Source organism: Sinocyclocheilus anshuiensis, unplaced genomic scaffold (assembly GCF_001515605.1).
Source record: "Sinocyclocheilus anshuiensis isolate Anshui unplaced genomic scaffold, SAMN03320099.WGS_v1.1 scaffold86, whole genome shotgun sequence".
Classification (NCBI taxonomy): Eukaryota; Metazoa; Chordata; class Actinopteri; order Cypriniformes; family Cyprinidae; genus Sinocyclocheilus; species Sinocyclocheilus anshuiensis.
Genome location: NW_015547662.1, coordinates 3,544,724 through 3,572,692, shown reverse-complemented (window position 1 = coordinate 3,572,692; position 27,969 = coordinate 3,544,724). Strand labels below are relative to the sequence as shown.

Below are 27,969 nucleotides of genomic sequence, written 5' to 3'. Positions count from 1 at the left end.
AAGAAAATATCTGAGTTACTTTTTCAAAAACGTAATGCCAGTTACTTTGTTTTCCCATTTATTGACTAAGTAACGTAATTAGTTACTTTTTTAGGGAGTAACGCAATATTGTAATGCATTACTTTTAAAAGTAACTTTCCCCAACAGTGACAGAAACATGAGCCGCACCAACTGAAAAGAATCATCAATGATTCAAACACAATCCTCATGTTCTAATTCTCTCTCTTTCTTCCTCTCTCACTAACACGCACGCGCATAAACACAAAGGCGTCATTTGTCCTGTAAAAAAATGGCCTGTACCCACCTTCATCTAAGAACTATGAACTTTTGGTGGAAAATTATTCTGTTTATTTCAAAAGTTTTCACTTTTATGCTTTGAAAACTTATTTTAGGGACTACATTAGTGGGCTGCTTAACTTAGGAACTCGTGAAAATGAAGTTTTAACAAGTATTGTGAGCTGGTCCTTAACATTATCATAACAGAACGCTTAATTTTCGATTTCTTTTTTTTAACTATAGCCTGTAAACAACTAGTAGGCACTCAACATAGCCTATTGTTAGCGAGTATTGTTTAGTTGACGTTAAAGGTGGAATGATGTTTATTATCTTCAGAAGTTGTGTCAGTGATCCCTGTGAGTCATATTTATAGCACAGCTCTGCCTAAATACAAGCGCGCGTGATGACGCACCTCAAATGCAAATATACCTGTATCGAAAGAGCAAACGACGCACCTGACGCTTCTCGTGGGATTTGAGGGAAGGCCGAAGTCTTTCTATTGTTCTAGCGTTTACACTGCTCGACCACTCCCTGCAGTGGCTGTGTGAACTGAGGTTTCGCATATCCCGCCCTCCCTGGAGTTCTGATACACAACGCCCCATCTCATTGCCATTGGGAAAACCACCTCGCCTGTTGTGGCAAACGGGGCAGTTTTAACCGTCCAACACCATTTGTGGATTTATGTAAAAGTGTCAGAAGCTCAGGAGAGCGAGGGGACGTGAATTTCAGACTTTCGGACACCGATCTACCGGGTTCACCTGTACAGGTAAGCGGCGAAGGGCGGTGTTTCAGTTTAGAGACAGGTGTTACTCGCAACATTCAGTGAGTGCGGATAAATGAGCCTTCGCTATTTTTCCAGGCAGAGTACACTTAGGCGTGCCCTTTGGGTTCTGGGTTATTTTAAGGAGATGACTGACATTTAAAAGGCTCGCACTGCTGCATGTAACATGTTTTGAGGCTCGAGTTCATGATAGGGCTTTTCTATAATACAGTAGCCTATCATGGTATAACCGAGTACCTGTCACATGATGTTTTTAAATAGTTTCCCCATTTGCCTTGACCAAAACCCTGTTTTTTTTCATTAAGATGTAAAAAAAAAAAACCTTAATGACCTTGACACAGCCATGAGGGTTTAAAGGGGTCTTCTCTGTTTTATGGCTTTCTTGCCAACAACATGGCTACCTGCATGCATGGTTATGCTACACTCATTATGTAGACAAAGTTTTTTTCAAATATGTATAATTTAATACTATAGTTAAGATATAAAACAAATAAAAACAAATGGTAATGCCAAAATATAAAAAATGATCAAAACATAAAATTTACATAAGCTACTTTGAAAAATTGATAATCGTTTCATTATAGAGCATGTGTACATAACTTAATAGATCCAGGCCAAAAAATGAGCATGCTCAACCTGGGTGAATGCAAGCACGGTTGTGCTAATATTAATGCCATGCACAGTTAAATTTTTCCTCAAGATCGATCACTAAAAATTGATACATCCTCCAGTCCTCACTTTAGTGCTGGGTGAGTGTCCCTTTTAATGTAATGCAAAAAAATTAATAAGAATAAAAAAGTAATATGAAAAACTCTCACCACTTATACCACACATACAGCTCTAATTTCTCGAGAAAGATGTTTGATTTAGTAAATGTGTGTATGTGTGTGGCAGGGGGAAGGGAAGATCCTGTTAGACCAGTTTAAAGTCTTTTGCTCCATGAGCACCTGCTGCTTGGACTCCACTTTACAATCGACTGTCATGATACCTGTGTGTATATGGTGTGAAATTCTAGAGAAAAGTATAGGTTTAATCAGAAAAGGTGTGATCGCAGAAGTCTAATGTGGCTGGGTTTTTATGGTTTTGTTGATCATTTGGTTTTGAACAGATATTTCTCCTTCACTCTTTGTGTGAGATATTATTTTTATACACACACCAATCTTATCTGTTTTCCATGACATTTGGATTAGTACCGTAAGATATGATCAGCTGTTTTGTCCTCTTGTGAATAGAGGACATCTTTTCCTTGAAAAGGATGTGGCCTAGTGGCTTTTGCATTCCTTTGCATATTAAAAGTCCATTCGAACTCTCTGAACCACACGCAAAGCATCCATTAGCCAATCGCTTATTCTCACTAACGTCATTTTTTCCAGGTATGTAGTGTCTTTAGTGGGGGTCTTAGATGGGGGTTTGTTCATTAAGCTCCAACTGAGTTAAGTAGCATAATCTTTCTACTATGTAAGGTTCTAATGAGGTTGTTACTGGACGCCAAGTAGGCCTATTTCATTTGTGTGACCATAGTGAAACATTCGAGATTTTGATAAGTTCATTTGTTGCCTAATTTAGCAGAAAAAGGCCTATCACGGTCAGTTCACCACAGCTGATTTTATGAATCGTGTACTATTTATTCAGTCTTAAAGTATCAAAAATAAAACAAAAAGCACATAAAATATGCCTTGTTTGATGAATATAAAAAGCTTGTTTTCATGAGCAGGGAAATCCACCATTATGGTTAGAGAAACCCAGACACCCCTAATACACATTCGCTCTGATCACACTGTATGAGCTGTTTGTATTTGCTCTTTGATTGTCTGGGTGTTCATTCTCCCTTATCAGGTATCACAATCATCATAATGTGTCACGTGACCAAAATGCTCATGTGTTAATGCGTCTTTAAGGCATGTAAAATGCCATGATGATAACATCTAGCTATGCCTACTTATGTAGATAACCCCTGACTCCTAGAAAGTTCCTGTTCATCTGCTTTTAGTCTGACACATGCACTTTAAATGTAAAATTCAGTGTTTCTCGTAAAAATATGTTACTGTCTGTTTAATGAATACATAAAGAGATGAAATAGTGCTAAATCACAAACACCCTTAAGTATAATATTGTTTTCCTAAAAGTACGCAGGTCTTAACCTACATGGCAAACAAATTAATATTACTCCAAGCTTTTGGCTATGACATCAAAACCTGGGCGTTTATTCATCCAATATTCACTTTTTTTGGCCATTTAGATCCCAGAAGTTATGATAACAACAATATTAATCGGTATAAATATTTGTAAAATAGTAATATGTTATGTTTTTATTGTTTTAGTCTAATGATCATGTAGTTAGAATTGTCGTAAAGCAATATTGTATTGGTCACGAAAGGGAATATTGGTTGAATTTCAATGCAGTTTAATGCATTGTAAAATAAGTTTAGAATAGTATGGATTAATCAGGAGAATCTAATTTTATCAGGTGATGTTTGTGTGGCAGCCTAAATAACAGTGCGATCACATTATTGGTTCTATCGTTCATCTCTACGTTTTCCATGTGTTTAATAGCGAATGATTCTCCATTCTGATAGGCAGGGAAACCTGAACCGTCCATTAGTAATACAAGCTATGACGTTGCTAGGGTACAGCTTGACTCTGGCCGGGTTGCCATGGCAACCGTCAACATTCTGGTATAAAAAGGTTGTAATAGTGATAGCCCACCTGAAACTGAGAGAGCCAAATGGTGGAAGGGTCACGTTAGAAACAACAGCCGTCATTTAAAAGCAAAAGAAATGGGAAATTTACCTCAACAGCTGGCTTATATGGCCCGGAAAACATCACAGCTTCACTGTGTCTGAACACCACTAGACACCTGTTTGGTATTTACAGGTAACATTAGGGGTTTCATAGATTTATTCAACACACTCGATTTGACATGCCTTATTATTTAAGGACAGTCCTTCTATATAATTTTGGGAGCGGTTTGTAAGCCTTAAACACAACAGCAAGATTCATAGCTTCCACTTTTACTGTCAGGGACATTGCTTTTGTTTTTAGGGAGGGTTTTTCCATGCAGCACTGTTGTTTTAGCTATCTGACGGAAGAGAAATGTGGCAAACCTCATTTGGATGAACGCCCAAACGCAGACCACTCAGGGTCCTGTCTGCCTTAGAGACAATGTGGAGACATAATTTCTGAACAGAATAAAAAGTACACTTTCCCTTTACCTTTTTGTTCTTTATGTGCATCTTTGTCTTTCTCCTTTCACACATTGACATACACCTGTTTATTGGATCCCCAGGCTCATGACCTGCTGTAGGTTAAGTGCTTTAATTAAGTTGTGAGACTAAAGAGATGACAGACGAGAACACCAAAGCCTTAGGGATTGTGTTTAAAACATGTTATTAAACTCTAGGGCTGCTAAGGCATGCAGGTGTTTCCTGGGCACCAGAGCTAAATTGGTCATTGTTATTGATTCATTGTATTTTTAAGGCTCTTACAACTATACATTTTTAATTTACATGTAATTAGAATAGTCTTATGACTTAGAAGCATGAAATGTTAAAAGAGAGATTTGATGATTTAAACTTCAGAAGCAAAAATGAAAAAAAGATTTGATAAGTTTGAGTAACTTCCATGAATCAGTTCAAACCATCTCTCAAAGATTAATTTGTGTCATCATTCGAAAATGTTCATGCTAGTTCCTGTGTGACATTATTCATATATTAAACATATTCTGCAGTTTAAAAGTTTGGCGGGAGTACGTTAAAAAAAAAAATGTTTTTGAAAGAATTCTCTCAATGGCTGATTTTATTTAACACACTCATGATACCTGAATTTATTTAATACAGCGAAAACAGTAATATTGTGAAACATTATTACAATTTAAAACCGTTTCCTATTTGAATATATTTTGAAATATAATTTATTCCTGTGATGGCAAACCTGAAATTTCAGCATCATTACTCCAGTCTTCAGTGTCACTTCAGAAATCATTCTAAAATGTGGAATTCCAAGAGAACAGCATTTATTCGAAATATAAGTTTTTGTAACAATTGAATAATCTTTAATGTCACTTTTGATCTATTTACTTGTCCTTGCTGAATAGAAGCATTAATTCTTTCAACAACAACAACAACAAAAAATCAAACTGACCCCAAACGGTAATGTATATATAGGTAAATATTGTTGTTCATTATTGTATTTTGTTAAATTGCTACATATAAATTAAAATTCTGAAATATAATTCTTCCTTGTGTTCAGCTGGTTGAAAAGAGTGTGGGAAAACTTGCCTTGATTATTTTAACCAGGCCTAAAGATCATATTTGGAAAAATAAATAGGAATTGGGCACTGTGTAAACAACCCATAAACGTTTCAGTATAGTTGGGAGCATGATGTGTGAAATATGTGTGTAAAGGTAAAGTGAGTTGAATGTGTGTGTAAGTTTATGTTTGCAGAAAGCGCAGTGAACTTTGCTCATTATATTAAAGGAAACAATCCACAGTATCATAGGCCCACACATACAACCTCAGTTATGACGCACATTTTCTCAGACACACAGAGAACACAGTGTGTGTCTTGGACCGGCGGGTTGAATCAGTCACTGATTCTAAATGCTATCCCTTTGTATTTGAGCTGAAATGCTCTGTAACTACTTTAGATTTAGAAGATTTGCACTTTTATGACTATGTAAAGGGTGCTATGAAGCTGTGATTCAGGTGAATTGTCAGAGCTCAAAAAATAACAAATGCAGTAAAATTAGTAACAATCATTAACAACAACAGTTAATAACAACTATTTTTCCAGCACTTCAGGTTTAGCTCATACAATAGTACTTAATATCAGTCAGAGGTTGCTAATTTGGCCAATTCATTATGTAGCTAAAAAAACTCTTGGTCATTCTGAGGCTATGTTAACAGGTAAAACAAAAGGCTAACACCACTGTTCCCTTTTGATTGGTCTCTCCCATTGCGTTAACACTCTATGGGGAAACTCCTGTTTACTCTGATACTGAAGCCTGATTTGATCACGTTCGTGTAGCTGCATGAACTGATGGTGCTTCAACCCGCCAAAAGGGGTGAAGCAGACTGATATATAAGTCGGGTCTGAGTGCCATTTCGTCAGAATTTTCTCCTTTAGCAACGAAGATCATCTCCTCGCTGACTCTGCAAGCAGGAAGCCAAAGAGAAGAAAGAAGCTCAGCCTCCTGCTCACCGCCGTGAAAAGAATCCACCGGCAGCAGAAGAAGCTGGACGCCTTCCCCTGCGGCCATCAGCTTTTAAAAGAGCATATTTCAGAACAAATTTCCACTGCGACGTTGTTGGAAATGTCGCACCACGAATGTGGCTTGTGCAGGGGTGCAGATGGGCACGGTGAGTGCGTCGCCTGTCTGGGCAGTGCCCACACAGAGGCTGCACTCACCGAGATGGAATGTTCTCACTGCGAGAACATAAGTCTTGCCCTTCTCCGCTCACGGACCCCTAGGAGGAAGAAACAGCGGCGCAGCAGGGCTCAAACACTGGGCTCGAGTGAAATCCCGCCGGCACAGGTCCCGCGTGCTTCACTCTCCCCTCAATGCCTCAATTCACCCGTGTTCTTCACACGTGAGGATCAACGCCCCTCGTCAGCTGCGAGCGGCATGATTTCCTTCGGTGGATCTAAGGAGGAAGCTGTCATGGATGACTCTGTCATTGACAGCTTCAGATGCGGAAGCGTGGGTGTGTTCTGGCGAAGACCCCGACACCCTTAGTCCGACGCAGACAACATGGCCCAGTGTGGACAGCGAGATGATCCGCATTCTAACCAAGACTGTGGAGGATCTCAGCCTGGCTTGGTCGGCTCCAGAAGAGCCTGCCCACGGCCTCCTTGATGAGTGGTACCTGAAAGGGCGCCGTCAACAATCCTCCCACCAGCGGCCTGTCCCGTTCCTTTCGACAGTTCATGAGGAGCTCACCAGGATGTGGCACACCCCCTACTCGGCACATGTCAATTCTTCCAATTCTGTCGCTCTCACCATTGTTGACGGCGCTGAAGAACGAGGTTATAGCAAGCTCCCCCCTCTGGAAGAGGTGGTCGCTGTGCATCTGTGCCCTCTATCGGCCTTGGGGTTAAAAGTCCATGCAGCGCATCCATCTAAGCCCTGCAGGACATCCTCAGCCCTAGAGAACAGGGCTTATTCAGCGGCTGGCCAGGTTGGCACAGCACTTTATATGATGGCGGTGCTCCAGGCCAAGCTTCTCCACACCATGGATGAGTCTGAGAAAACTCGACTACTTGCCATCCGGCTTCAGGCTTGGAAAGTCACCACCCTTCTAGCGCTCCCCAATTCAGAAGGTGAGCAGGGTCCTAATCCACTCTGCCCTGTTCGGGCCCTTAGAGCAGTGTTTCCCAACCTTTTTTTAGTCGCGGCACCCTTTGGAAATTTAAAAAGATTTTTTTTACACGGCACCCCTGCTCTCGACAGGCGGCACCCCGGTTGGGAAACACTGCCTTAGAGTGTATGTTGAGCGCTCTGTCACATTTTGCCACTCAGAGCAGCTCTTTGTATGCTTCGGAGGCCACTCTAAAGGGCTGCCAATCTCGCTGGATAGTCAATGCTATAGTCCTGTTATGCTTCCGTGGGCTTACAGTGTCCTATAGGAGTGAGGGCCCACTCCACCAGAGGGATGGCCTCCTCCTGGGTTTGGTCCAGCAGAATTTCTGTGATATCTGTGTGGCCGCCAGCTGGTCGTCGCTGCCCTGCTGGCACGGATTTTGTCAGCTTAATATACCTAACCCCCTTTGTAAGTAGGAAAGGTCATGTTATGTAGTCCTCAGCCTAGCGGCTTGGGTCTCATTATTAGCTCATGCTTACAGGAGCCCTCAATATGGGCGCTCCGGGGTTGGGTTCGCAGAGCGGCTTCGTTCTGCACTTGCTTATAGCACGGTGCGATTGGATTTGTTCCCCATTGAGTGTTAACGCAATGGGAGAGACCGTTCGAAAGGGAACTCTCCGGTTACTTACGTAACCTCGGTTCCCTGAGATAAGGCAACGAGCGTTTCATAGGCTGCCGTGCTATAAGGCTGTAGGTGAGTCGATGACTGTCACTTCAGTCGAAAGATTGTGATGAAATGGTATTCAGAGGCGACTTATATTGCAGTCGGCTTTAACCCTTTTGGCGGGTTGAAGCGCCTTTGGTTTGTACAGCTACACGAACGAGATCAAATCAGGCTTCAGTATCAGAGTAAACAGGAGTTTCCCCATAGCGTGTTAACGCAACACTCATGTCCTTATCTCAGGGAACCGATTTTACGTAAGTAACCGGAGCGTTACATCCCTGGATGTATTGTAGGGGATTGGGAGGGAAGGTAACAACTACCATTAATTCCATTTATGGTTTTGTGATTGAATTAACGGTTGAATTAACAGAAGACCACAATGGATTTTCAGTTTGGGGATAGGTTTGTTTAGCATTCCTAATATTGTAACAGGCCCTTAGTTATGCTTTCATGGATGCTAAAATGCTTACACTCAAGTATTGATTTGTGTAGTTGCTCAGTACAAGGGTCAATGATAGATAGAAGTATCTCTAATCATTTGTTGTCTTTCTTTTTGCAGTCATGAAGGCTTTTTTCCTGCTTGCCACATTGCTGTGGTGTTTAACAGCGAGTTTCTCCTGGGCAGCTAAGATTGTGGTGGTTCCTCCAATTATGTTTGAGAGCCACCTTTATATTTTTAAGACCCTGGCCTCTGCTCTCCATGCTGAGGGCCACGACACAGTCTTCCTGGTCTCCGAAGGTCGCGAGGTCCCACCTTCCAACCATTATCGTCTCCAGCGCTACCCTGGAATCTTCAACAGCACCTCAGCCGACGACTTCCTCCAATCAAAAGTTCACAACATTTTCTCAGGGCGTCTCACAGCACTGGAGCTTTTCGACATCCTTGACCATTATTCTCAAAACTGTGATGCTGTTGTTGGGAGTGCTTCTGTCATGGAGCAGCTAAAACGTGAACAGTTTGACCTCCTGCTCGTTGATCCTAATGAAATGTGTGGATTTGTCATAGCTCACATCCTGGGTGTCCAGTACGCAGTATTCAGCACAGGACTGTGGTACCCTGCGGAAGTTGGGGCACCAGCACCCCTGTCTTACGTCCCAGAATTTAACTCTCTATTAACAGACCGTATGTCATTGTTCCAACGGGTAGCTAACACAGCAGTGTACCTGGTTTCCAGATTTGGTGTCCAGTTCCTGGTTCTGCCCAAGTATGATCGCATCATGAGGAAATACAACATCCAGCCATCTGTGTCCATGCATGATCTAGTTCAGAATAGTCGACTCTGGATGCTGTGTACTGACTTGGCGCTCGAGTTCCCACGACCCACTCTGCCACATGTTGTCTATGTAGGTGGCATCCTCACCAAACCCCCCAGCTCCTTGCCACAGGTAAGAAACAAGTGCTATTATATTTAAAACATTCTCTAAACATTGTTACTTTTGGCATTTTTTTGTGGTATCACTTTCAGGTATGCACAAGATAATGCTACGATGGCTCATTAGTGCACAACATAATTTAAAAAGCAAGCATAACTTTACAGTGGAATCAAGCTACAACACAACGGAAACGAACATATGGAAATGCTCTTGCGCATTAGTGTACTTAACCAACTACTATCACAATGCTAAATTCAACTATTTACTCATTAGTTACTTGTTGATGTGTAAACCTCCCCTTTAAATAACGTGGCGCTTCCTTAAAGGGAGAGTTAACCCAAAAATTAAAATGACCCCATGATTTCCTCAACTTCAAGCCATCCTAGGTGTATATGACTTTCTTCTGTCAGACGAATACAATCAGAGTTATATAAAAAAATGTCCTGGCCTTTCCAAGCTTTATAATGGCAGTGAATGGTGGTCGAGATTTTGAAGCCCAAAAAAGTCCATCCATCCATCATAAAAAGTGCTCCACACGGCTCTGGGGGTTTAAATTGCGCGGTTACGAGAGAGTGGCGTTCCAGTGGATGACATAGGACGTAGGCGTAGCGTAAGCTCCGGTGAGAATATGCTAGTCTTGCGAGAACCAAGTTTTGTTTACAGCTAAGGAAAACCAGTCTCCTCTTGGCTTATATCGAAATCCTCTGACATTTTTCTTTACAAATCCTAATTTTGTACTTCTAATTCTTGACCGGTGTTTTGTTTTGCTCACTCCTCTGCGCTTCCATGTTCACTTCTCACCAGAGCTTACACTACACCTATGTCCTACGTCATCCGCTGGAATGCCACTCTCTCGTGAATGCATGTATGACAGTTATGTTTATGAAGTTTTAAATATGGATATTTTTATTACACAAACGCATTGCTTCGCATCAGAAGGCCTTTATTAACCCCCCGGAGCAGTGTGGAGCACTTTTTTATGGTGGATGGATGCACTTTTTGGGCTTCAAAATCTTGACCACCATTCACTGCCATTATAAAGCTTGGAAGAGCCAAGACATTTTTTAATATAACTGATTGTATTCATCTGAAAGAAGAACATATAAACCTAGGATGGTTTGCGGGGGAGTAAATCATGGGGTAATTTTCATTTTTGGGTGAACTATCCCTTTAAGTTCAATCAGCTGAGTCATTTTTCTGCCATCTGTAAAGATGCGATAAATCTGACATTGGGGTGCAATGCAGTTTCCAATGATTTAATGAATCAATTTTGAACAGTTTTTATTGTTCCAGTCTTTTTTATGGCCACTAGTAATTCACATATATTAATTACTACAGTTGAACGAGCCAGTCAGTTGTAGTTGACCTTTCTCAGCCTTCTTCAAGGTTGCACTAAAATCTAGATACTGGCACTGTTTAATGCTCTAACAAAATAACACTGAGCTGCCCTATTGCTTGATAAGTCTGATTCGTGCAAGTGGTTAATGCTAGGGATAATGGCATAATGAAATCTAAATATTGAACAGTTTTACTGTACCAATCTTTTTTTATGAACATTTGAATTTTGCATATGGGGCAATACACACAAAGCCAGCTATTGTGCACTCAGCTCATTTTGTGGTGATGCTTCTCAGCCACCATTGAGAGTGTGTTAAAGCTAACATTCAGGCTGTATACGGGAAGTAATGGTCTAATGAAATCCAAATTTTGAACCGTTTTGAATGTACCATTCTTTTTATGAACACATGAGCTGTGTTAGCCTAGTGTTAGGTTTAGCCCACCCTCTGTGGTGGCTGAGAAAGACGAGTTTTGTTGTGGCTGGATTCCGTTGGGTTGTGGCATAATGTTGTAAAATTATGTTGTTTTTTACATTTTGTTGTGCTATGGACTACTTGGCCACGGTAGTGTTCACTGTCAGAGAAAATGTGCAAAAATGGTACCGTTAAGGGTACAACAACTTGTCACAGGGGCAATACCCTTAAAGGGACATTTGTACATTTAGATTACCTTTGCCATTGTCTAACACTCATTTAAAGTTAATCTTTGAAAACACTGTTAATTTAATAAAACTGTAAAATGTAATATTTATCAAATATAAAAATAGCCATTTTACATACTGTACATTATAATTTGATGTCTAAATTTTGCATTTAAAATAAATGATTTCAGTTTTTAGTGTTTAGACAAATTAGTACAGAATGTTGTTGTCACCCATTTATCCATAGCATGTAAATAATTATCAGCGTATCTTTTCATTGCCTACTAGTTCATGTTCTAAATGGAAAGCTTATGAGCTGTATATTTGGATCAGTTTAAACAACAACCTTTTTTTTTGTTGTTGTTGTTGTTTGTTTGCTCCACAATCCTCTGTTGAGACTACAGTTACAATTTATATTCCAAAGTTCCCTTGTTCTTTCAGTAAATGCATTGTGTGCACATGCAGTGCTTTTGATGCTTGAGTTCATTAATGGCAAGAAAATTACATCATGTGCTGATATGGGGATCGACTGACACAGGAACCTCATTTTTCACTTGGCCTCATACAAAATGGCCAACCTCAAAAATCCCACATCCCACTCCCTCAAACAAGTGACCTAGGTCACCTTTCCAGTTTAAAAACCATTAGGCCGGGTGTGGTGACAAGTGGCTATATAAACATTAAGAGAATATCCAGTGTATTTGAGTCATTATTACCTCTGTGTTAGGCTCGTTTAACAGCTCAATAATATGAAGTCTTGATTTTGCACCAGGGTGTTATGCTCACAAAGGCTGCTCTTATCAGTCCGGATGGTTGTGCAGAGCTGTCCACTGAATAGGAGTGGGGGTTCTGAACCTAAGCTTGCACTTTTGGAATACCAAGGGCCCAAATGGCCTCATTGTATGCTGTGGAGCCATAATGCAAATAGTGTGTTTGTCAGTGCAGGGTGTGTGAGTGTGTGTAAATGTGCCAATTGTCGGGTGTGTATGAAGGACACTGAGACCAGTGTGAGGAGCGGACAGTCAGTGCCAGGCCAATGCAGGCTGTTCAGCTGCAGCTGGACTCCCTCAAACAGCGAAAAAGCAGGTCTTAGACAAAAACCTGCTCAATCTGAAGCTATGCTAACTGCTAACACAAAAGGCTAAAGGCTCTAAGTCTAATTAGCACCATTCATTTTGTGTGTGCTAACAATTGCACTACAGTGCTAACAATGCACTAAATGCTAACACAAAGCCATACTCATCTTAGAATTTTATTTGACATTTTTTGAATATGTAAGCCAGTGGTTCCCAAACCTGTCCTGGAGGACCCCCTGCCCTGCACATTTTGTATGTCTCCCTAATCAGACACCCAATTTAGTTATTGCAGTCTCTACTAACGAGCTGATGAGTGGAATCAGGTGTGTTAGATAAGGGAGACATACAAAAGGTGCAGAGCAGGGGGGCCTCCAGGACAGGTTTGGGAACCACTGATGTAAGCAATGTTATAATATAACAATCAAAAGCTAAATCTCAAAAATATGAACCAACGATTTAAAACTAATTAAAAAGTGAAAATGTCAAGCTCATGTTTTTGGTTTAGCACTTATTACTTGTATTACGCTATAATAATTTAGGTTCATAATTTGAGCTGTAAATTTGTCTAAATAACCCTTTTTTGTGGGAATGCTTTTCTAGGTGGATGAACTTCTGGTTATGTGTTGCCAATGTTTACTCCATGTAAACAGTTTTTTACAGATAGTATCATTATGTCCCTTTTCTGGTAATTTGCACATATTGTGTGAGAGTTACTGGGTTACCGACATTGTCGTCATTAGGTCCTCAAAGTTAAAAGACTGAAAACATCTGTACACAATCTCAGTAAATATTCATATGTAATATTTGAATTTTATGGCTATAATTAGATATAAAACTTGCTATGGCTATAATAATAAAACTGTGTTTATTGCTGTGTATGTAAATAAAAATATACTGTAGTCTTCATAGGTTATTCAAGCTTTTAGTTTGTAAAATTAATTTAAATATTATTCCAAAGTTAAACCAAAAATCATCATCATGCGTCATTACTATCATAACTGAATGAGCAAGATGAATAAGCATTCATCAGATTTTTTATTTACCAGAAGTTGGAGACGTGTTGAATGTGATGACAGAATATTTTCATACACTCAAATGACTTGCTGTTGCTTCATCATAGAATTATCTGATCAAAATAACAAAATATCTTTGGCTGTCACAACTGTCCCAGAGCAGTCTAGTTCATTTTCCCATTTTGGAGTTTAATATTAGTCATACAGTTTCTCCTTTTATATTTAACTTTGTGTTATTGTTCTGCTTTAGGTGGCTTATTAAAGCTAAGGTTATCTTTTAATACGAAATCCAGCCAAGAGCAATGAAGGCTTTTCTTTTTCTTGTCAGTATTTTTGTTCTGTTAATATTCTGTGATTTTTGAATGCGTATATTAACTACATGTGTACAGTATGTAATCTAAGTAATCTTCCTTTTTGAATTACCCCAATATTGGTAATTAAAGCAGGATAAAGTGATTCTGCGCTCTATATGCTCCAGATTGCTCTCCATGGATGTACCAAGGTTTAATACATAAAAAAAAAAATCAACCCGCACAACCTGAGGTTTTGTCCAGTCTGGCCCTTGATCTAAAATGTGTTTGACACACCTGGTCAAAGTTTAATTTACACAGCTCTAAAAAAAGACACTGACATTTGTACATCACATTTATTTCATTTTCCATTGTGGTGGCATAGCACTTACCACTGAAAACGGCATATGGTTGACATAAAAGGTTTTTGAGAAATCTTGATCATGATTTCTTTTCAGGTTGAGGGATTTCTAAACATGAAATGTGTCTCTGTCAAAGGTAAAGTAGCTTGAGAAATGTCCACACCTTAAAACCATTTAATATTATGAAACGCATGTTTTCACTTGTTTGGAAATTAAAAGTTGTATGTAATGTCCCTTTAAGTCAAACTATATAGCAATGTGCTGGTGAACACTGATACTCCGATAATAAGTTGCATTCTTCAGCCATTTTATTGCATGCTTACAAAAGCACGGACTCATAAATCAAGTGTTTAACAAACTTTCTGTTCTCTTCTGTTCAAAGTGCTTACTATCAGATGGTAATACTTTGATGCGTACTATGGTACTGAATAATTACCAGATTCAAATACAGTGGTATTTATGTGCAGCTGTTATTTTCTGGAGATATTTCTAGTCCCTTTTTACGTTTAACTTAATGTATTCAAATGAAATTATATTTACAAATCAGACAGAACCATTTTATTTAGATGCTAATTTTGATTTCCATATAACGTTGAATTGCTTTGTCTTGTGAATATAGTCAGCACAAATTTCATAGATTGTTGAACTGTGTATTTGATCTGTGTATGTGTACAGGAGTTTGAAGCCTGGGTGAAGGATACAGATGAACATGGTTTCGTAGTGGTATCGTTTGGTGCAGGAGTCAAGTATCTGTCAGATGACATTGCTCGGAAACTTGCAGGAGCCTTGAGCCGTCTTCCCCAGAGAGTCATCTGGAGGTACTGCCATTCTATTCATTTCCTCTTTCATGTGATCAGTGAACCATTTTGCCAACAGATCAAATCACCTGCGTATCTCTCCATTATAGCTTATTCTATCACATAGTATCCATTGGGAACTGAACTGTGGTGGTGGGTCACTGATAAGTTAGTTGTGGCTACAACTAACTATTTTGTTTTCTATTTCCAAACCTGTAAACCCTCATTCAAAATGATGGTTTCGTTAGACTTTCCAATGGTTTCTAAAAGCAAAACTTGATGAATTCATTTCGGACTAAAGCATTGTACAGATTCACTTGTAATTTACTGAGAGTGTTGTCAATAATTATGATGAATCTCAGTATGTTTGTTTTAAATCCCAATCAATCTTCATCCTTTGTTGGCAGTGGAGGGACATTTGATCCTCTGAGATGGTGGTACATAAGTCATGATCATGAAAAAACAATAAAAAAATGTAAGGATTATTCTGATCATCATTTGATATTTTGGTTTGTTGTATTGTAATAGTTTAAAACCTTCTCTCTAACAAAAATACACATTCAATACAATACCTAGCGGGCACATTGATACCAATTTGACGTCAAATACCAGTCAAAACTTGATCAAGATGCTGTAACATCATTTTAAATTCAGTTTGGTTTGGCAGTTTCTTCCAGTGGTAATTAGGTGAAAATAGGAAGTTAATCCCACACTGAAACTGGTTTAATGTATATGTAGGCCAATATGTTTGCTGTTCAGTTTACATCAAATCAATGTCATGTCAAGTTTTTGACGTCAGTTTGATTTACATATTCGACCTGTTTTTTGACGTCAATTTTGATGTCAATTTCATGTCTTTTCAACATCAATTGCCCACTGGAGGCTCAGAGACAAATACTATAATAAAATGGTTTACAAATGGCTTTTGAAACCCCCACCTTCATTTTTTTAATGTATAATTCTATAGGGGTCAGTCGCCTAAAAATGAAAATTCTGTCATTATTTACTTTGCACTCGTGTCAGAAAACTGTTGGACTTTATTTCTGTGGAACACAAAGACAGAAATGATAAAGAATTGCACTGGTTCATTTTTCCATACAGTTACAAAAAGTGGTGCATAGTGCATACAGTACAACTTATGAGCTATATTGCAAGTCATCTAAAGCCATATTATAGCTTTGTGTGAGGAATAGTTGAAAATTGAACTTTACTACACATATAGAACCACTTTTATATATTAATAATGCTAATTTTGCCATCAGTAAAGCTGGAAAGCCTCAGTCACCATAAGGGATTCATTGCATGGAAAAGAGCAACCACAAATTTCCTACCATGGAAGAAATAAAGTAAAGCATGTTTGGAACCGCATGAGGGTTACTAAATGGCAATTTTTTCATTTTTAAGGGGATGATTTATTTGCTTTAAATACTGTATTAATATTGAAATGGCTTTATATAAAGCAGAATTTATAAAATAATGTAGGTTTTGAAAGGTAATGCTCTTATGAGTTAGCCCAGCTCAAAAATATATCACATGTGCATGTAAACTTTCCCATTGGATTAATTTTCTTTCTCTATGCTTACATTTAAACGTCCTTTTATGGTTCTTTCCTCTTTAGCTTTTCCTAAGTGAACTTGCATGCTTATAAATAGGAGCACCTTTTGTTGTCATATGCACTCATATTGTCATGACTCCCGTAGTCATGCCATATAATCTCAGTTGCTTTCTTGTGTTCATGCAAATGTGCCAAGGCAAGTCTTTACTAATGAGGACACTGTTGGGAGCGGAAATGCCCAGGGAACACAAACACATTCTGTGCATATACTGTACAGATAGATGGACACACTTCTGTGAGCCTCAACAATATACCACTCTTGTTACGTATTCAGACATGAAGTCATGAACATATGGTCTCAACTCTTTCTCTCTCACACTGTGCATAGATTATAGTAATGGTAATTAGAGTCACTGACTGCTGTCGGGTTTCTTAGTAACTGTAGAATGTTTGTCATTAGGTTTGGCGCATACTGGCCTTTAGGTTGTGTGTGTTTGCTTACAAGTGACAGATCTTGACTAAATCTCAAGCCAGACTTGACGATGAGGGCTTCATTTAATCTCCACTGAAGAACTCTTGTTGTATTGTTAGTTTAATTAGTTATTTAGCAGATGTGTGAGTATTTATTTCTTAAAGCCAACATGAAATCACATGCTCAAGTAACATTTCTTATAATTAGCATTCTTTTCAAATCAATCCTACCGACCCCATACTTTTGAGCAGTGGTGTGTGTTCCTGGTGTTTTTGTACTCCGTTTATCAGTGCATGCTTTAAAGAAAAATTGTTTGTCCTCGTAATGTGAAAAGAATTCCCTTTTTTTGCTGATGTCAATTAGGCCATGTGGTCAGCAAAAAATGCTAACCAATAGCATTATACAATAGCTATTTAGGCATTGTTTTAGGCTACCGCTGTAGGTAAAGCAGCCTTTCAATTATGTTGCTAATAGTTACCACAATAATTTACTTCAACATGCAGGTCCCATCCTACATTGTTTTTGCTCTTTGAATATTCTGTTTCATTTGGAAATCCATCACTTTACATAATCAAATAGGTTGCGAATACAGTTTCGTGTTGCCTTCAATGCCTTTCTCAAAAGTACAATGGTTGTATCTCTTGTTGTATTCATCAAACTTAATGTTTATATGTAGTATAACTACCATGTTTATATGTAATATATGTCATGCATTACTGCAGAAACATTTAAAAAATCTTCATTGGAGACTTTATAAGGTAGAAGGAAACCATCTGGTTTTCTATTGCTGGCTGATTGTCTTTCGTCTTTTTTCTTTATATTTGCCTTCTAAATGTACGTTTTTTAAAATTTTTATTAATCTGATATGCATGCAAAATATATGGTCTCTGTCTCTCTCATACTCGGTCTCTAATGTGCTTTTCCTTTCCAAAAAATACCTCACTCCCCTGATCTCACTCATATCTATGATGCTTTGAATAACTAACCAATTATTCATTCTTATCAACTGATGATTGTCTCATCCACTATAGCCCTAGATTTTTTTAAAAAGAGCTTCCTGCATCTTACGGAGTTCAATTTCTCTGCAGGTTCTCTGGAGTTCCTCCTTCCAATCTTGGCAACAATACTAAACTAGTGGAGTGGATGCCACAGAACGACCTGTTGGGTACGTATCATCCTATCTCTCACTAAATAGGACATTTCTGAATTCTAAGAAATGCGTATGAAGTTTGAAAAACTTCCTGTTCTCTGATGACCTAGTTGATGCATCCTGTGCTTTGAGTTTGGATTGCTCTGGATTGCCAACCAGAGATAACGACAAGAAAAAAAGTCTGATACACAAAGTCGGTAGACAGAATGGACCCAAGGCATTTCTTCTCTAAGGACCCTCAGCTATTCAAAACAAACACTTACTTGTCTAAAGATCAGCTGGACTGAACTTCAAGATCAGTGACCCATGGTCAACACTGTCACAATAAACAACAGTTTAAATTCCATTTTTAATCAGAGCCTGAAATGCACTTACACACACTGTATGCAGCTTTATCATGTTAGTACCGGTGAGGGAGTGATACTGTACGCACCCCACCCCATCCGTAAGAAACCTCGGATAATTTTACAAAATCGTATGCAAATGTCCCTTTGATTTTCCTATGTGTCTTTAAATGTATTTTGAAAGAGATATAAGGGTACAATATGTACAACTGGTGACTCTGAAAGGTCAATAAAACTCTTTGTTCATTGTGACTCATTCAGAGGAAGAAGTGTTAGCATGTATAGGGTATATATGAGCGGCGTGGAGTGGGAGCAGAGCGAGGAGTGGAGCGGAGTGATTTTTGACTGGAGCAAGGAGTGGATTTTTTGAAAGTCGAAGCGTCGGGGTTTTCACTCGCTCCGAGAGCGCTCCACTACTGCTCCATCACGAGCACAATTAATGCCAACAGCCCATAATATAACTGCATTTTATCAGGAATTCACGCATTAAACATCATTAACTAGCTTGGCAGATGAAGGTGAATGTTATAATGAAGGCGATGGACGAGTGTGGGAAGTTAAATCTCAAGCATGTTTGATTGGAGCATGTGGATACTCAATATTAATTGGGTGAATTCACATTTTAAACAGTTTATTGTACAGGTAGTTAATCTTCGCTCTAAACTAATGTGCTGCTACATTGCTGCACGCATGCACACAACACACAAGCTCGCACATAACGCACAGATCGCACGCACATAAAAACATTCAGGAGTGGCAAAAATTATTGTCAACGCTGTCCTGTGAATTATCAGCTTAAAAACGGAAAAGTTACTGCATATTCTTTCTGTTTCTGAAGTAACTACAACCCTCAGCTTTGCCATAGCTGAGAGACGCTGCATAGACAACTGAATTAAACAGTCATTTAATGTTAAACTATTTTTCTAGTATTGTGTATGAATTTTTCATTTAATATAATTTCTGAACAGAGCTTTGTGATATTTCAAAAAAATACTGAAATACTTTAGCCACAAATTTTGTCATGGAGCAAAGGCGTTTCTGATCAGTTGAGCGAGGAGTGGGAAATGCTGAACCCGGAGCGGAGCTGGAGCTGGAGCTGGAGCGGAGTGATTATTGAATGCTTGGAGTGAAGAGGAGAAATTGTTGTCACTTCACTCCGTTCACATTAGGGAGGGATGAGTGTAAAGGCCAGGAGTGGCTCATGTTCACACAGAAGCAACTGAATAAAGAACTGCTTACTATTAGATCGATCTTGTTAACCTTTATTTTAATAGAATTATGTCACTATTTGTGAGGCACTTATCACTATTGTCTGAATATAAAATCCCCAATATTAATATTTGGTATGTAACTCATCTCACTGTTTATGCCATGTACATGAATGATACCTCTAATCACTTATCAACAAGAGGTGTGCCTTTACTTTTCTAAGCATTCAAACTGGCGGATGATAAACTGAAAGAGGGGCCCAAGTCATATCTAGGTGTGAGAATATTATAGGGGTGGACTCATTGTTGAATATTACTGTATATTCAGCAATCTGAAAACAAAACAGGAGTATTGTCACCCTGATACATAATTAAGAGTAAAAACTATATATCTCATCTTAGTAAATTATAAGTCAACATTTGAACCACTTCAAAGTTTTTTTATTTTATTTTATATTATATATATTTGTATTGTTAAATAGTCAAGTAAGTTGAAACCCAATACTTACACTTAAAATTGTAGTCCGACATTTTCTCTCAAAAAATCCTGTCGTCATCAGTGCGCAATGAATCTCAGGATAGTCTGGGCCCCAAAGGATCCATTAGTTGTATCCTTTGTTGTGTGGGAAACCAAGGATGCATTTCAAGGCCACATTTGAAGGAGCCTTAGAATTGGGAAAGCCTTCGTTGCACCTCAATGACGCCATCAGACTTTGAATGCAGCCTTCAAAGGATGCTGACTCTGAATTGGGATGCAGCTTTGGAGTACCTTAGCAACTGTGTAGAAATGCACTGGCAACCACCCAGAGCACCCTAGCAACGTACTGTAGTGGCAGGTTTTGCATGGACGAGACCGCTTGTATTTTCTTTTGAAAATGTAAAAATCTAATTTTCTGCTATTAAATCTAGTTTAGTGCTATATTTCATAGCGAATATTATAGTTTGTATTAAAGAAACCATAGTTATTAATGTTACCATATTAATGTTAATGTTGTTACTATAGTCTCACTCAAAATACCACATTTAACTCTTTCCCCGCCACTTTTCTGGCTTTCCGCGTTATCACTGGTGTATGGTAGGAGGCGCTGTTGCATGCTGTTGCATGTCTTCTGAGAGTACTGAGAGTACTGAATCTCTGAAACAAAACACAGGTGGAGAAGAAGCAGATACAAGCGATCGCGTATGTAAACATATGCATATAATGTGATCATCAAACAGCATATAAATCAAAACTGCCTAATGTTACCAAATGAAATGTTGATACAGGAAGTGGTTTAGGACTGTGAAGCTTTGGCTACATTGATGGAAGCGAATGACTCCATCTATGTTTTGATCATTGTTCTGAATCCCATCCAGAAGCAGTGGTGGACAGTAACGGAGTAGCTTTACTTCGTTAGTGTACTTAAGTACATTTTTCAAGTATCTGTACTTTACTGGAGTCGTTTTATTTTGAGTAACTTTTACTTCACTACATTCCAAAGCATAAGATCGTACTTTTTACTTCACTACATTTCATAAAACATATCGTTACTCCTTATAATATATCACGTGCTCTGACACGCAGAAGCGGTGTCTGATTCAAGAATGAACTGATTCTTTTCAAACAGCTTACAATCTAATTTCCAACCCCTTATGTTGAAAACTAAAAAGAAATTTGATATGTGGCTCATGAGGGATTTATCACTCAAAGGTAGGATTCTTTTGTCCAAAACCGAGGGATTATCTCATTTAATCTATCCTGCTAAAGTATTAGATTAGATTAAAAAAATTGATTCAACTCTATTTAATTTCATATGGAAAAACAAGCCTCACTATTTAAATAAAAATAATTTATGTAATTCGTATGAGGTTTGAATGTGCTTGATTTTGTTACGTCTAATACAATTTTCAAGCTGAACTGGATAAAACATTATATTAAACATAAAGATGAGATATGGTATATAATTCCAAATCGTATTTTTGAAAAAGTTGGAGGCGTAGAGTTTCTTTTGAAGTGTGATTTTGAGGTCAACAAACTCCCCATTAAGTTATCTAATTTTCATAGACAGGCTCTTTTAAATTGGATTCTTATATACAAACATAATTTCTCTCCCCATAGGCAGATAATTTGGAATAATAAATATGTTAAATATAAGAACAAATCAATTTTCTATACTAATTGGGTTAAAAATGGTATTCTAATGGTCTCACAGTTGATAAATAATGAAGGATATTTACTTCCATATACTGAATTTTTAGAGAAATTTGGTATTCCAATACCTCCGCGTGAATGTAGTATTGTAATTGATGCAATACCAGCAGGATTTGTGAGACTTTTAAAGGGATTTAGTGAATCTAATCAATCAACATTTAAAAAAGAGATCTTATTAAACGGACAAATTCTGTGTCACAAATAAAGTTAGTGAAGTTTACTTTAAAATTATACATATAATTTATCCAACTAACCAGTTTCTCAAGAGATACAGAGCTGATCTCTCTGAATTTTGTGCTTTTTGTGGAATGCATGTAGAGACTGTTTTGCATCTTTTTTTTGAATGTATGTATGTTCAATATTTCTGGATTGATGTTGAATATTTATTTACTATGTTGAGTGGATCTAAAATTAATATAAGAAAAAGAGATGTTATATTTTATTTTGATAAAAAAAGATATTTATTATTTATTTATTTTTCTTTCCCTTTTCTTTTTTGTTTTTTGTTTTTTTTTCCGTGTGTCTCTATTTTAGGTAAAAAAAAAAAAACGAAACATTAAAATAGCACAGACTAAATAAAATAATTCATGCACGTTCATATTCCCCGCTGACGTAACGTTAACAGTTTTATTAAAATGCTATGCATTTAGCCCTATGTGACGTCTGTTTTTATATTGTTTATCAACAGTATACATTTTTATATTGTTTGGATTAACTAGCCGAGTAGACAGATATGAATGTTTATTCATAACCATACTGAAAATAAGTAAATAGTGTTAGCTGATGCTAACTGTCTAGCTAACAAGCTTGCTGGTGCTAAGTTGAGGTAATTTTTAGATATAAAGTCCAAATATTTTTATTCAACCACCTAGATAGATTACATCTGAGGGAAAAAGAAAGGATGTGATGTTCAGAACATGGTAACTACAGTAATTATCAAAGTGGGAAGTGATGCCCTCCGGGAGCATTTGGCCAGGGGTGTTTTTACACCACTTGAGAAGAAAAAAATCATTATGAAAATATGATATTTTCCTTAAAATGTTCTTCCTAACTTCAGGCCTCATTCTCACGAGTACTTTTGTACTTTCACTCGAGTAAAATTGAAAAAGGAGTACTTTTACTGGAGTAATATTTTATTATACGTATTTGCACTTTTACTCAAGTACTTGATTTATGTACTTCGTCCACCACTGTCCAGAAGTAGTCTTTGACAAAAATATGGTTTTCTCAGCTTTTTGTTCAAAATGTTTTTTTTAAAACGTACCCACATTCAAGAGTTGATAAAAAAATAATGCATGAAACTATATAAAACTTTTTTTTTTTTAAGCAGAGGGTCTGTTCTTTCTTTTGACACATTGCATGTTCAGATATTCATACAACAAAATATTCTGAGTGCCATGAAAATTTTGTGAAAATGATAAAAAACGCTGCTGGCGGCTGGCAACTTTTAAAAAAAACGCTGGCGGGGAAAGAGTTAAACAATGATTACTATGCAGCAACAAAAAATTGAAAAATTGCACATTTTTCAATAATAGTTGTCTTTTCTCTCACACTCCATCTCTTATTCACCTACAGGCCACACAAACACACGGGCCTTCTTGAGCCACGGGGGCTTGAACAGCATCTATGAGGCCATGTATCACGGTGTGCCCGTGGTGGGTGTTCCGCTGTTTGGAGATCACTATGACACCATGATGCGAGTTCAGGCCAAAGGCATGGGCATAATGCTTGAGTGGAAAAGGATGAGTGAAGAAGACCTTTACACTGCCATGGTTAATATCATTACAGACAAAAGGTAATTCACATGTGTATAAAATGCCTGAATAAAGTGAATTAAGCACACATAAACACACACACACTATCTTCAGTCATTGTAAAACGTCTGTTAAAAAACAGGTAATACAAATCCAAACCCTCACACACAGAGCCGAGTTAATCTTTAATGACTGTGGAATTGGGGTTACTCAAGTTTAATGATTAACAGGACCTATTGAAGACCCCGCAATGGTGTCAATATTTGCAGATCCATAGTGCTTTAACAAATCCGAGGAAGCCAAAGAGTAATGTAGCCTAAAAAACATTGTATTCTACAGACTGAATTTTAGGGGTTTAGCTGTATTAAAATTCAGTTCACCCCAAAATGAACATTCTCCTTTACTTACCCTCATGTATTTCCAAACCTGTATGACTTTCTTTCTTGTGGAGAACACAAAAAGAGATATTTAGCCGAATGTCCAAGCTGTTTTTTTTCACATAAAATCAAAGTGGAAGGTGGATTGGTCATCAGGCTAACGTGACAGTAAAGACTCATGCAGCTGTAAGGTTTTCTTTTTCTTTTGTTTTTACTCGCGATCTTTAAAACACGCATTACATTACGTATTTCATGGCACACTCGTTTTATGCGTATTTGGCGCCACCTATTGTTGTGGGTGTATTATTGACATGTCAAAGTCTAGACCCTGAATATAAGACGACCACGTTTTTTCAGATGTATTTCCAAGAAAAAAACATTGTCTTATATTCAGGTCAATACGGTAACTAATTGTTTTGATTTGCATTTACAAAAATGTGAAGATCAGATCCGTATGGAAGCCCGTTTCTGACACTAAATAAAAAATAAAAAAGGTAATTGCGACTTTTTATCTCACAATTCTGACTTTTTTCTCAGAATTGCGAGTTTATATCTCGCAATTCTGACTTTATAACACGCAACTGCGAGTTATAAAGTCCGAATTGTGAGATATAAACTCGCAATTCTGAGAACATATCAGTCCCCCCTCCCTCAAAATTGGACTTTAACTCGCAATTGCGATTTTATATCACGCAATTCTGACTTTATAACTCTCAATTGTGTGTTATAAAGTCAGAATTGCGAGAAAAAAAGTCCGAATTGCGAGATATAAACTCGCAATTGCGAGAAAAAGTCAAAATTACGAGTTTATATCTCGCAGTTCTGACTTTATTTCTCAGAATTGCAACTTTTTAACTCGCAATTGCGAGTTTATATCACGCAATTCTGAGAAAAAAAGTCAGAATTGTGAGTTTATATCTCGCAATTCTGACTTTATAACTTGCAATTGCGAGTTTGTATTTCACAATTCTGTGAAAAAAGTTAGAATTGTGAGATAAAAAGTCGCAATAATCTTTTTTACAATTTTTATTCAGTTGCGAAAACGGGCTTCCATAGATCCGTGATTAAGTTGCCTGCTGATAGTTTTCATGGAACTTCGAACCTGAATTACAGATCAAGAAGAGAGACTATGGAACAGTGCCTTCTTGTGGCCTTTATGTCAAGATCAACATCCTGTTGGTGAAATATATGTGCTGTCCCAGATGTTTTGAAACCTCTCCATCTCTCTTTCTAATAAGGTATCGTGAGCGAGCACAGTTGCTGTCTCAGATTCATAAAGATCAGCCTGGTCATCCAGTGAGCCGGGCGGTTTACTGGATTAGCTATATACTCCGTCATCGTGGCGCCGACCATCTCCGCTCTACAGTCTATGAGATCCCCACCTACCAGTACTTCTTATTGGACGTCGTTGTGGTGATAGGAGTGTGCCTGCTTCTCCTTGGCTACTTGCTATACCGAATAGGCAAGTGCATCCAATCACGAGTGGTGCGCGGTTCATCTCCGGCAGAGAAGGTGAACGGATATTGTCATAATGGAATTCCAAATGGCAAGCACAAAAGAAATGGCCATGTTAGAAGTACGGAGAAGAAACTAAAGTAAAGCACTAGGAGAAATCAACACTAACGCTTCACTAAAGAGAGGAATTAACTACTCTTCACTCAAAGCAGGGCCTATCCAGGAAATAAATATATGGGTCAATAAAGAAACAAACCAACCATTATAACAACAAACTGTAAGTGTGAAGCCAAAGTAAGGAAGAATGGAAGGAAACCAGAAAACATAAATGGAAAGTTCCTGAGGATGTCACCCCAGCCCCTGTTGAATGGCATTAATGTTCAGTTGTGGTCCTGAATGTTGAGTTTATCCTTGTGGAAAAAGCAACAGTTTTGAAGTTTAGAAATTAACGTTTTTAACAAGAAGCTATCATCAGGTTTTACTACATCCAAATACAACAGAGATCTATGTCTATTTATAGAAATGTCATACTTTTTTGTGCACTGTTGTGCGCTGATTTTAATTTATGTTCTATATTTATGTTTCACGCACTCCGTCCCTACTCTGTTTTCATTTCTTCAGGAATATTAATTCTTGGATGTTAGCAGTGCTAGCAAGCTAGCATATTTGCTAGTGTTTATGTTGCCAGCCTTGCCTTAATCTTTAATATGCTTTTTGTTCTGCTAACATACAACTTCATTCCTTGTAGACACAAATCTGCACTAGTTAATGTTGCTAGTTATGCTAGCTATGCAAAATGCTAGAGATTTTGATAGGGATAGTTAAACTTGAAAACTTGCTTCTATTTACAATAATTTTGGAAACTACAGTAGGAGCCAGTATACTGGTATACCCATACTATTGTGTTGCTTCATGGATGTTTATGTTCTGAAGTTTAAATTCTTCCTCACTGCAGTCATCTTTACTGAATGGTTTATTTTATTAAGCAAATCATGCTTAAGAGGAACATTTTAGGGGGGTGGGGGGTATATAGCAGTTACGCGTGAGTGACTGTGTGTGTCTCGAAATGTCCCAAACAAACTACATTTTTATTCGAATATGTATCAGACGAGTGTTGTTATGAATGCAAAAGATCGTTTGCTGACATGTTCCCACAAATCAATGAGTGACCTGGAGGAATTTGGTACTGTAATTAACATTTCCCATGGCAAACTACATTTTTATTCGAATATGTATCAGACGAGTGTTGTTATCAATGCAAAAGATCGTTTGCTGACATGTTCCCACAAATCAATGAGTGACCTGGAGGAATTTGGTACTGTAATTAACATTTCCCATGTTGCTCTACTGGTTCTTTTAACCTTTAGCCATTTACATCACTGGAAATTCTGTGAAAGGCAATATTTTGGTAACATGTCAGTCTAACATTTAGTTGTGTGACTTTTCACCAGGTGTTTTGAGGTGGCAATAAACAGAACTTCTGCAAATTATTTGTGCGTTAAAGTGCATTCTCAGCCTCAGAGGTTTTATTTTAAATAAATGCCACTGGACAACCTGTTATAAAATCACATGCTGTTTTTACAACTCAATGTCAGACTGAACTGTTGCCAGTAATAGTCTCAGTGTGATTGTTTTAAAAGCACCACAACACTGTTCATATAATCCTTGTCCCCCCCCCCAGTCAAATCACCTTAAGAACACAAAACCAAAATAGCTTAAATGAAGAATCACTGATGTCATAATAATTTGAAACTGTTTTTACCATGAGGCTGAAAGCATTTCGTCAGCCAAGCACTGTTTTAGACTGTCCATACTTGAAAATACGCTAGCTGCAATATGGCTGCAAATGCATCAGAGCTATGACTGGTGAAACAGTGATGCACACATTTTGAACATCGTAATTGTTTTCTAGTTGTTTGTTTTGTATGATTTTCAGTATTAATATTAGATGGTTAACAACAGAGGAAAAAGCTGCAGATGGACTCTAACCTTAAAGGCTGTGTGTGTGTGCGCGAGTTGTAATAGATTGTTATTTCTTATATGTGAAATGCGTATGCGTGTGCATTTGAATGGGGTTGCTTGAGCCTACTTGTGTCCAGCTTTCCCTTTATATACTGATCATTTAAAACAAATGTTCCAGTTCGCTTACAGTGCATTGAAGCCTTTCTTTGTCTCTCATAGTCTGTTTCCTGATAAAGTCCTTGTAGAAGTAGTTGTTAAAGGCTGCTTGAAGGAGTTTAGTCTTATTTTTTTAGTTTTTTTTTTCATAATGATTTAATGTGTGTCTGTGTTATGTAAATAAAAAGACAAACAAATATACTAATAGTAAATAAACATTACATATTTTGTTTGCTTATTTCTTGTCTGATGATTCTCTCTCAATTTTAATGTATAAGAATAAGAAAAAGATTCTGCCACTTGCAACACCAAAGGATATTCAGTGAGTTAGTCACAAAGCACATGCGTGGCGTCTCACTTCTGTTCTCAAGTTA

The 27,969-nt window shown here is 37.9% G+C and overlaps 1 protein-coding gene across 1 annotated transcript; it reads left to right on the top strand.

Annotated features, from left to right (window-relative positions):
- The first annotated feature begins 692 nt into the window (after positions 1–692).
- LOC107702381 (2-hydroxyacylsphingosine 1-beta-galactosyltransferase-like) lies at positions 693–26,663 on the top strand. Its single transcript, XM_016504682.1, has 6 exons — positions 693–1,042; positions 8,641–9,467; positions 14,850–14,992; positions 18,087–18,163; positions 23,467–23,686; positions 25,261–26,663. The coding sequence occupies exons 2-6, from the start codon at positions 8,643–8,645 to the stop codon at positions 25,619–25,621; spliced, it is 1,626 nt and encodes a 541-aa protein (XP_016360168.1). The 5' UTR covers positions 693–1,042; positions 8,641–8,642; the 3' UTR covers positions 25,622–26,663.
- The last annotated feature ends 1,306 nt before the right edge of the window (positions 26,664–27,969 follow it).